Below are 11205 nucleotides of genomic sequence, written 5' to 3'. Positions count from 1 at the left end.
GAAAGGACAAACGAACAGACAGGCGCGCACGCGCGCGTACCCCCTCCCGCCTCCCCCCAAAGCCGGAGAGGACATGCCCAGGTTCACGCTGACACTTCTCCAGCACCCATTTAGGGTTTTAAAGTTGGGCGCACACCTGCTTCCAGGCAGAGCGCACCTGCTGAGCTGCACTCTGGCCTCGTCTCGCGAGAGCGGGGTGTAGTAGTGGCCCCCCACCCCCACCCCCCGCACCAAATCCCTCTCCCCGCCCCCTCGCCCAGCCTCTGTGCTCCTGCACGCTCCCTGCCACCTTCAGCACCCCCCGCAGCAGCCCCGGCCCGCAGCGCGCGCTTCCCCCGCGCCCCGCCCGCTGCTCGCTCGCTCGCACGCAGCCGGGTAGTAATTTCATTCTGCCACGCGAGCTCTGCATCCCCTAGAGCTCCAGCACCCCCCTCCCCGCCCCCCAGCTCCCCCTGCCCCTGCCGGGAGCCATCCCTTCCTCGGCCAGGTGCGCGAGCTTGCGCGCTCCTCCTCCGCCTCCTCCGGCCGGTCGCCGGCGCGCCGGGGCCGGGCCGGCTGGGGCGGATGCGCGCACGGCGCCTCTCCACCAACCCGCTCCCCTGCAGGTCCCTCGCTCGCTCTCCATCCCTTGCCGGCGCTCCCTCGCTCCCCCCGCCCTTTGATTGACAGGCAAGATGTCGGTGTGGAGCGAGGCAGGAGCGAATGCAGCAGCCGTCACCCCCGGAGCCCGGCGGCGGCAGCAGCAGCGGGAGGAGGAGACAGCAGCCAGCCGCAGTCGCCGCTGCAGCCGCGGGAGCAATGCAGACAGCATCTTGAGAGCGCGCTAAAGCACCCCAAACGGTGGACAATGCCGTGTCACTGCAACTGGGAGGGGGCAGACCAGATTTTTTTTGACATAAAAGCCAGCCAGCCAAAAATATATAATTTTGCCCTTCACGGAGCCGGTGTGTAAAGAGTGAGCGCTATTTTGCTTCATCTCCGCCTCTGCCTCCTCCTCCGCCTTCTCTCCTCCCCCTCCTCTTTTTCCTCCTCCTCCTCCCTAAGTGTATATAGACAGCATCACATCACCTGGTTTGCTTCTGAGAAACAGCATCTCTCCTTTTCAGGGACCAGAGACTCAGAGAGAGGAGACGCTCTAATGGAGTCGGCTTGATACCCTAAAATAAAATAATAAATTTTGGCTCTTGTCCCCTCCTCCCACCCCCACCCCCTCAACCCTGTGTGAGATGTTGGGTTTCTTCTTCATGAGACATTGTTGAGAAGTCGCAGTGGTTGGAGAGGCGTAGGGGGTAGACTACCTCCGCTGCCCCCTCGCCCCCCTTTTTTCTCTCTGGGAGGAGGAGGAGGGGAAGGGGGCTTGCAGAGCAAGCGATGGATGAGGAAAACATGACGAAAAGCGAGGAGCAGCAGCCTCTGAGTTTGCAAAAAGCCTTACAGCAGTGCGAGTTGGTCCAAAACATGATAGACCTGAGTATCTCCAACCTGGAAGGGCTTAGGACCAAATGTGCTACCTCCAACGACCTCACACAAAAAGAAATCCGGACCCTGGAGGTAGGTGTTGCTTTGCTTTGGGGGGGGGGCGGCAAAAAATGCAGCCCTTCCTTCCCTCCGCTTTCTCCCCACCATCCCCTTTCCTTTGATTCTGTTTGTTGGGGGGTGGGGGTGGGAAGGTAGCAAGGGGGGCAGATGTGGTTTTCTGTGATTTATCTTTTTGCAAAACCTGCACGGAATGCCCCTTCACTGTACTGCTGTCGTCTACGCTTGGTTGGGCGGTGGTAGTAGTAGTAGTAATTGTTATTCTTTATTTATTATTATTCTTGCAGCTGTTATGATCGTTTTCGTCCTCTCCGAGGAGTGAGTTCTCTCTCTTTTCCGCTTGTGGATTTGTTTATATGCCAGGGGGGCTTGTGTGCTGGGTGAGACATTGAGGCGCTGCAGAGGACCCACGTGATCTTGCGCATTCTGCAGGTGGTCAAAAGGTGGTTTTTGCTCGCAGAATGGGGTGGCCTATAAATATAGATCTCGTCTTCTCTCCACCTCCTTCCCAGCGCCCCTTTTGCTCCTTGGATTTTTTGTTTGTTTGTTTGTTTTCCCAGTGATAATACATGTAAGGAGGGAAGATGCCTTAAAAAAAAACATTCCCATTGAGCTACCCATTTTCAATCTAATCATTTTGATTCAGGGAACTGTTGCAGGCCTAAAACGTGTAAAAATGTTTTTAAAAAATATGTCCGGATCAGCTGTGTGGGAAAATCCTCTTGAATCTCAGTGGGACCCCAAGGAAAGGGGTCGGAGGAGGAGTTATCTTTGGCGTGTTGTAACATTCTCTCCAACAGAACTTGAGGGGGAGTTCCGAGCAGTTTTGTGGGGGGTGGGGTGGATGCAAAGTTACTCAGAAAGAAGATGGCAGAAATTGTTTCTTCCAAAGGCCGTTTGGTCAAAGGAGGAAGGTTTCAAGAGCTTTAGAATATGCCTGGTGTCCACAAAAGCATTGGGCACCCATGTTTCATTGGAAACATGGGAAGGGCTGGGTGCACTTCCCTCCCTCAAACTGGCCCAGCTATGCACATGGCTTGATTGAAGTTGGGAACTCCCAATAGCTGGCAGGTGATGTGTTTCCAAGGCCTGAACTCTTCAGTTCTGAACTGAATCTCTCCTCCCTTCCACCCGCCTGCCCTCCCCTTCTAGTCTGGAGGACCACCTCTCTGGGATGCACTTTCAAGCCTTTCCTTTTCCTCCACGGTTTTAAATTTGCCTGGGTGTCTGCAGGCAGGAAGGCCGTCATTTTCAAAGTGGCTTGAGTGTGTGTGTGTTGGCTGTGCTGTTTGCTACCCTAGGATACATGTGCCCCTGTCACCTGGGAAAATGATCCTCAGAATGAAATAAGATGAATGTTAAGGGGTATCTGAGGAGTGGAAATTCAGTTGGGAGGCACGGGTATTTTCTTTCTTGGTGCTTTGGGGGAGCGGTCTGGGCTAGGATCCTGCTGCTGGACGAGCGAGTCTGGGGTGCCCGACCCCGCCTTCTGTCTGAGCGGTGCCCAAGGTATGACTGGGTTCAGAGCCGCGTGCAGTAAATAAACAGATAACCTGAAGGGCCGCCTGCAGTCTCATTTGTTTCTCAAGCCAGGAGTCTACAGCGTAGTTGGTGTATTATTGTGTGAGTTTCTTCGGCTTCTCTTCCCTGTGTCCCACACGTGGCCTCCTCTGGTAACTCTGGACAACGGTGAGGTCGCAGCGGGCCTTGGATTCTGTTGCTGCCTTTCTGCCGGGTGGTTTTAATTTGGGGGATGGGGGCATTGGTATGGTGGGAAATCACAGTTCTTGGGGCTGCATCTGTTTGTTAGTTTCCTAGTCCCGATCTGCCTCAGAGCATCCTGACCACTTCATCCACGTTGCCCATGGAAGGGCTTTGAGATCCAGGTCTTTAGCGCTAGAGCGGGGCCACTGAGGAGGGGCTGGTGGCTCCAGGTTCAGACAAGCCCCGCCAAACCTCAGTGGCTTTGAACATCGAGGGTTTTTATATCACATTTGTTCTCACTTTCTTGTACATCAAAACCACCCAGGGGGCTTGTTAAAAAATGCGTGTTCCCTGCCTCTAACCCCGTAGAGTCTTAATTCATTTGGGATTGGAGGGGCCCAGGAACCTGCATTTAATAGGCAGTCCAGGTGTTTTTAATGCATGTTTTCATATTGACACTTTGAGAAATACTATAATCTATTCGGAGATAGACGTCATATATGTCTCGGCTATTTGATAGTGACAACTTCCTGCTCCCAAACTCTAAATGAAGTATTAAGTTGAAAGACTATCTCCGAAAACCTTGATAATACGCAATATTTACTAACATACATGTACCCCTGTAGAAACAGAATGTACAACATGGGCTCAGCCTTCAAGAAGCATGCTCCATGGTTAGGGACACAAGGCTAATAATATATATGTGAAATAATGATAAAGTCCAAACAGTCAATACTATGGGGGAAAGGCATGTGGGTCCATTAGGAATGTGTCCAGGGGCATGAACTGGAAAATCCAGCCACAGTGGTTAATCAAATAATGAATTCTTTTTCCCGTGTAACAAGAAGTCTGGAGGTATGTAGCTGCTTGAGGTGGCTCAGCCAGGTAATAGTATCAGAGTGGATGTCTTTGTGAATAATCAGGGTTACAAGGTGGCTTCTGGGGCTTTAGCCCTTACACCAGGGTTCAAGGCAGGGAGGAGCGGAACGGGGTGAGTGTCAAGGCCTCACTGGCCCTGCCTTTGTTCGGCGTCCCCAGCACACCTCCTGCTCCGTACCCCCCAGGTGATGTTTAATTATGTCTTCTTGGCCAGAACTGGGTCACATGGCTAGGCCTAGCTGCTAGGCTGGAAGGGGAGACATGGGAATGCCATTGTGACTGGCTTGGTGGGTCACGATCCCTTGCCTTGGATGACCTGTTGCCACTGTGTACAAAATCAGGGCTCTGCTGGCGTGGAAGACAGCATGAAAGGATATTGGGTGGATTGCCAGCACGTTGGCCACAGTGTCTCACAGGAGAAAGATCGTGAGCTTTGGCGTTAGACTGATGTAGTGTTGAATTCTAGCTCTTCTACTTAGTTTATCTCAGGCCAGTGATTTACATGTTCCGACCCATGGTTTAGCATTTGGCAAAATGGCAGTGATAGGATAACAGTACCCACTTCAGAGGTGGCCGTGAGGATTAAAAGAGATGACAGTTTCAAGGGTCTAGTGCTCTCTCTGGCACAGTGCCCGCAGGTGCTAAATAAATGATAGCTGTTCTGACCAGCATTACACGGTCTGGAGGAGAGGACATGGCAGAGGACGTCCCAGACCTGAGGGGGAGAACTTGAGCAGCATTCCCGAAGTATGGTCTGTGGATTCCTGGCTCTGCGGAATGTTAGCTAGCATTCTTCATTCCTTCAGCACGTGCTGAAATCCAGGCACTGTATAGAGGCCGGAAGTCAACAAGTGCCCAGTAGACCAAAGGAATTCTGCGGCCCGTATGTCTGGGAAAGGTTGAGTTAAGCAAAGGGGAACAGGCGGCTTTCCTTGCAGGACTTCTCAGAGCCTTTACTGTGCCAGTTAGGTTTGTTGTGACTCCGAGAGAGGGTCGTCTGCAATTTCCATTTTTCCAAGGATGCCTCTTGGAACTGATGTTCCATAGAATGTGCTGGGGAAACATTTGGCCAAGCAGGGAAGCGGTCCTGGTTGCGGTGAAATATGGGGGAGCGTTTAGTCTGCAGGTGGTGGCTTGCTGGACAAGAACAATAAACCAGATGAAGGCACCTTCCTGTCCTCATGGGGCAGCTCAGGGACCAGCTGGCCCAGACTGGCCTACGGCCGATAGAGTGCTCTTGGAAATGGGTGTAGGTTGCTGACCTGTAGGGTCTGGCTTAGAGCAGGGGAGTTACATCAGTAAAGTGTCATCCCCTTGGGGGAGGAGATAGAAATCTGCAAAAGTCTGGGAGTGAATACAAAAAAAAAAAATGTTGAAAGGTCAGTTAGGGAGCCTGCGGCGGGCCCGCCAGCTAGTGAATAGTTTGGCCTTTTTTGGCCATGTGGTTTCCGTCAGAACCACTCAGTTCCGCTCTCAGAGCACGGCAACCATGGTCAACACAGAAACGAACGTTTTCCAATAAAACTTTATTTGTGGACCCTGCAAGTCAAATTGGATATAATTTTCGCATGTTACAAAATATCATTTTCCTGTTGATTATTTTGGCATTTTAAAATTCTTAGGTTCAGGGCTTTACAAAAACAGACGGTGGGTCAGATTTGGCCCACGGGCTGTAGCTTGCAGCTCCCTGGTCTGTGGGGTGAAGGGGACAGTAAAGAAACCATCTGGAAGGTGAGCAGGTGAGGCTGGGACCGGAGGGTGCTGGCCAAGTGCAGGTGGTCCTGACCTGGGTTCTATTTTGGTTAAATTAGAAAGGGAGGAAAATATCGGGGACTGGGTTGGGCGGGGGTGGAGAAGCACAGAGCCTCCTATACAGCAAGGGCGCGGTAGCCACACACATACTGGTTACTTGGTCTTCACACGCTCTGTCTCCATGATTGATTCTGGTATAACAAACCATCCCTAGACTTAATTATGTTTAGGAAACTTTGGACTTCAGACAACTTGTTATTTTCCATGATGCTCTGCGTTGGGATTGGCCCGGTGGTTCTTCGGCTGGTCTTGCCTGGACTCACTCATGTGACCACATTCAGCGGGCAGATGGGCTGGTGGCTTAGGCCCCAGCTCTCCCTCCTTGTGGCCTCCCCTGTGGGGTAGCCTGGGTGTCTAACACGTCCCCAGTGTTCCAAGAGGGCAACAGTGAAAGTTGCAAGGTGTCCTAAGATTTAGAAGTCACACAATGTCACTTCCATTGCATTTTATGAGTTGACGTGTGTCACGTGGCACGCCTGCATTTACACAGGGGGAAATAGGCTCTGCCTTTGGTGGGAGGAGCTACAAAGTGTTTGTGGCCATGTTTAATTTACACCAGATATATTACTTAGTGAGCACCCACTGTGTGCCCAACACTGTTTTAGGCCCTGGAAACACAGTGGTGACCCAGACAGGTGAGGCCCCTGCTCTCCTGGTGCTTTTACTCCTGTGTGAATGTCAGGGCGGGGCAGGGCCGGACAGATCCTACACAAGTGGGCTGAGGATATCGGTCAGTGCATTAAGCAGGATAGGTTGTGACAAATAGATCCCTACATGTGTAATGGCTCTAAGATAGTAGAAATCTTTCTTGCTCACAAAAACAGTTCAAGATGGGTGTTCGTGGTCAGTGGGCCATTCTGTCATATCCCACCCCCTTTCCGTCCCACAAAGGTGTGGATTCCACAGGTGTGTTCACCGGGGGGACCAATGAACAATCTAATACAACAGTGTACCGCAGCTCGGAGAGAAAACCAAAACCGAAAGAGCATGGGAAAGGGAGGGAGAGGCAGGGGATAGTCAGCGAGGACCTCTTGAAGATGTTTTCCTGACTTGAGGAAGCAAACCGTGAAACACCTGGGGATACACCAGACAGAGGGAAGAGCAGATGAAAATTTCTTGGGTGGGAACACACTCCACATGTCATTAGAACAGAAAGGAGACCACTGTGGTTGGAGTGGAGTGAGTGTGCGGGAAAAAGACAAAGGACGCAGTGGGAGACCAGCAGGGACCCGGTCACAGAGGGCTTGCCTGAGATCCTTGGATTTTGTTCTGTGAACAGGGAGTGACTGATTGATGTTTTTGAAAGACCCTTCGGATCACTGCAGTAAAATAGATTGTCGGGGTAAGGAAGGGAGCTGGGAGGCGGGTCAGGGGTGAGTGTGGAAATCAAAGCCAAAAATGACTCTGCTTTCAGCTGTTAGGATGGCTGGGGGGATGGGGCAAGTGACTGGTTTCAGGAGGTCAGGTGCGTGGGAGGCACTCACGAATTCGATGTTGGGGAAGGGACGAAGGGAAGAAGCGAGGGTTTAGTCCTAGCTGTTGGGTCTAAGGACTGAGCAAATGGCGGTGTTGTAATTTGAAATGTGGAGCCTGGGGGTGGAATAGGTTGAGCTTGAAGGTCAAGTCCTGCTTGGACATGTTGCATTTGTCAAGTAGACAGCTGGGTAGACGAGCCTGGATGTCTGAGGGAGGCCGGAGACAGGAAGTTCTCTCAATGTGTCAGGGCCATCCTTTCATATGATGAAGTATTATGTTTAATACCTGCATGTTATCACATGGATGTACCGTAATTTATTTAACCAAAATTCTGTGGTCAGATGTTTGTTTAGAATTTCCCATTATTATAAGTAACACTGTAGTAGACATCCTTGTGACTTGCAGTAATCCTCACCTTCAATTCCTGGAAGTGGGATTGCTGAATCCAAGGATATGCCAAGTTTCAGGAATTTCGATAGGTTTTGCCAGATTGCCCTTTGCCAGCAGCATGGGAAAGGGCCCATTCCCATACCCTCAGCACGGGTGTCTGGTTCATTTCATGTTTTGGTTGCTGTGTTTTGATGACCAGGAGCCAGGGTTAAGGAGGAGGTTGCGTCAGGTTGGAATCTCATCTTTCCTGTTTCTTGTTGGGAAGGCTCTGGAGACCTGGGGCGATAGGAGGAACCCTTGGTTTTCTCACGCAGTGGCCAGCCAGGGAAGACCGAGGCTCTTCCTCTGCCTTGTTCTCTGAAGATATGGGTGGGAGGGCGTGGGTCTTACAGTTCTGAGTTGGTGGCAAAAGTTATTTCTGAAAGGTTTACTACCCCTGTGGGTTTTTGGAGGGAGTTCTCTCTGGAACTTGTTACCCTTCCTCCTTCAATGGACAGAACACTGGGGAGTCTCTTTCCCCAGAGAATTGGGCATTTTCTGGGCTCCCGTTCATCTGGCTCCCAGCTGCTGGGACCTAGCCCTCTTCCTGGTCTTGCATCTGGGGGCTGGGGAGGTGTTCTGAGGAAGATGAGGGGCACGTCGCATTGGGAAGGAGGATGGAGAGGCTGAGGGATGGGAAGGGAAGAGGGACGAGATGGGATGAGAAAGCCAAAGCGAAGAATGATTTTCTGCAGCAGGTTTTCTGTGACCTTTAGAATGTCCCTCAAGTGGGTAGTGACCGCAAGTGTGGTTGTTCCTGTTTTACAAGTGACTTTATTGAGGTTTAGAGTCAGTGATTTAACCCAAATTGCAAATTAAGGCAGCCACAGATACAGGAAGAGGTTTACTGCTCTATGGTGGGTTTCCCAAAGGTGCCACGGCCTGCAAGGGGGAAAAGGGAGGTGAGAGCCAGCGGGAGGGCAGGGGGAGGCGCTGGTGACATGGCAATGCGACCAGAGGTGGTGGCTGCCGGGTCAGTGGGAGCCATAACGAAGGCATGCTCCATGGCTCAAATGCTTTCATTGGTAACTGCTACCGATGACAACTACTGAGAAGAAATGTAGGCAGGACTGCTCCACACAGAGTAGGGCATCTGCAGAGACAAGAAAGGATGAGAAAAGGCAAGGCAAACCTTTTAGACCTAAGAGACACAGTGTGGTGGCCACTTACCACATTGACCTCTTGAAATTTGAATTCCAGTTGGAATGTGCTATTAGCGTAAAATGTGCATTGGCGCCTGAGCGCTTAGTATGAAGAAGAGAAAGTAAAAGATCTCATCAATAATGTATTTATATTGACAACACGTTGAAATGATACCATTTTATATATATGGAGTTAAATTATGTTAAAATTAATTTCACTCATACCTTATTACCTTGTTTCCCTGAGGCTACTAGAAAATTTTAAGTTATGTGGGTGGCTCACTGTCTGTCTCAACTGGACAGTGCTGCCTTTGAGCATTGAGGTGGTTTCTCTGTTTTGCTATAATGGAAATCTTGTTCTTGATAAAGACTGAAAATGTGGGTCCCCTATGGAGTTACGAGGCAGCCATCGATTCAAGCAGTGGATGCATTCCAAAGGAGGATGCCTTCGCCTTCTCTGGACCAATAGGAAAATGAGATGAGCACTCAGAAAAAAGAACTTAATTGAGTCCTGGGAAATTTTGGGTGGGTGCTTGAAGCGGCATAGCCAAGTGCGTAGGGGCTTGGGCCCCACAGTAGGGATTGCTTGGGTTCCAGCTGGAGTTCAGGATGTACTAGTTCAGTAGCCTTGAGGGCAAGTGCTCTCTCCTCTCTGAGCCTCAGGCTCCTTGCTTACAAAGTCAGGGTGATTTTACGTAGGATTGTGATGCCGATTAAATGGAATCATGCACTGAAGAGACCAGCAGAGTGGCAGGAATGTGGCAAATGCTTAATTCTTGTTCCTTTTGGTGCTTTTCATCACCATCCCCCCTATAGATTGGTATGGGGGGCTCGGGTGTTGCGGCTTCGGTGGTAGTTAGCGCATTTTAGCCATTCCAGGAGGTGCCGCCCCTGAGTGTGGCCTCCATTCCTGCCGTGACCGGTAGCTGAGCCCCTGGTCTGAGGGGCAGGGGCTGCCACCGCAAGGCGTGAGGAGCAGCGGCCCGTAGAAGGCTCCTGAGGGCTGACAGCGTGCCTGCTGGCGAGCACGATTCCAATACCAGGTCTGACTCTTCGGATTCGCCCGCAGATGACTCACTTCTCGGTACTGGCAGGCTTTAGTCTTTAAACCACGTGCTCGTCACAACTCTAAGTTGGATAACAAAGTACAGTCACGCACCACTTAACGACTGGGATACAGTCTAAGAAATGGGGCGTTGGGCGATGTCATTGTCGTGTGCATATCACAGGGTGCACTCACTCAAACCTAGACGGTGCAGCCCAGTGATTTTCAACCTTTTTCACCTCATGGCACGCATAAACTAATTATTAAAATCCTGTGGCACGCCAAAAAAATATATATTTTGCCGATCTGACAAAAATAGTTATAATTTTTTTATTGTTGTTCCATTACAGTTGTCCCCATTTCCCCCCCATTACTCTCCCCTGCCCCGCCCGCCCCCCACCCCCACATTCTTTCTCCCCCTCCCCCCACTGGCTTTGTCCATGGGTCTGTTATTCTCGTTCCTTGACTTGACCCTTCCCCTTCTTTCCCACGTTACCCCCCTCTGCCTCCCCTAAAATAGGTATAATTTTTATTCATTTACACCAGATGGCTATTGTTTGTTGGCTGTTGTCTTTTTTTTATTTGACGGTCTAAGGGAAAACAGGGCAGTGCCCCGGACTAAAGAGTCAGTTATTGTAGTTCCACCAGTTTTTGTTTTATTTATTTTGAGCTGTTTTGAGAAGTGTAGGCCCATTGGGGATGGTTGTTTTCTCAGTGCACTGACCCTATATCATTATGTAAAGTTACCGTTTATCCCTGGTACTTTCCTTTGCTCTGGAAACTACTTTCTCTGGTAATAACATGGCCACCCAGCTTCTCTTTTTATAGGCTTTTAAAAATTGAGATACAGTTCACCGTTTTAACTCATGAAGGAACATGTATAAAGGACCCATGGACGAGACCAAAGGGGGCTAGGGTTGAGGGTGGGAGGTGGGGTGGGCCGGGCAGGGGAACGTGGTGGTGGGAAAATGGAGAAAACTACTTGAACAACAATTAAAAAAGCCCTGGAAGTATACAATTAAATGGTTTTTAATATGTGCTCACTGTTGTACAGTCATTGCCACTTCTGATTCTAGATTGGTACCATCAGCACACACACACGCCTCTTGGATCTGTTAGCAGTTGGTCCCGTTTCCCTGCCCTCCACCCCCTGGCAACCACTAATCTATTTTCTGTTGCTGT

The 11205-nt window shown here is 50.6% G+C and overlaps 1 protein-coding gene across 1 annotated transcript in view; it reads left to right on the top strand.

Moving 5' to 3' along the window:
• Positions 1–1293: 1293 nt before the first annotated feature.
• KSR2 (kinase suppressor of ras 2) overlaps positions 1294–11205 on the top strand; it is a 269609-nt gene continuing 259697 nt past the window's right edge. Inside the window, exon 1 of the mRNA XM_054594298.1 lies at positions 1294–1551. Coding sequence (XP_054450273.1) covers positions 1372–1551 — 180 coding nt within the window. The 5' untranslated portion in view covers positions 1294–1371. The remainder of the gene's footprint in view (positions 1552–11205) is intronic.

Source organism: Pteronotus mesoamericanus, unplaced genomic scaffold (assembly GCF_021234165.1).
Source record: "Pteronotus mesoamericanus isolate MK-2021 breed Mesoamerican mustached bat unplaced genomic scaffold, CSHL_Meso_final scaffold_507, whole genome shotgun sequence".
NCBI classification, from domain to species: Eukaryota; Metazoa; Chordata; class Mammalia; order Chiroptera; family Mormoopidae; genus Pteronotus; species Pteronotus mesoamericanus.
This window is presented reverse-complemented; position numbering and strand designations above follow the sequence as displayed.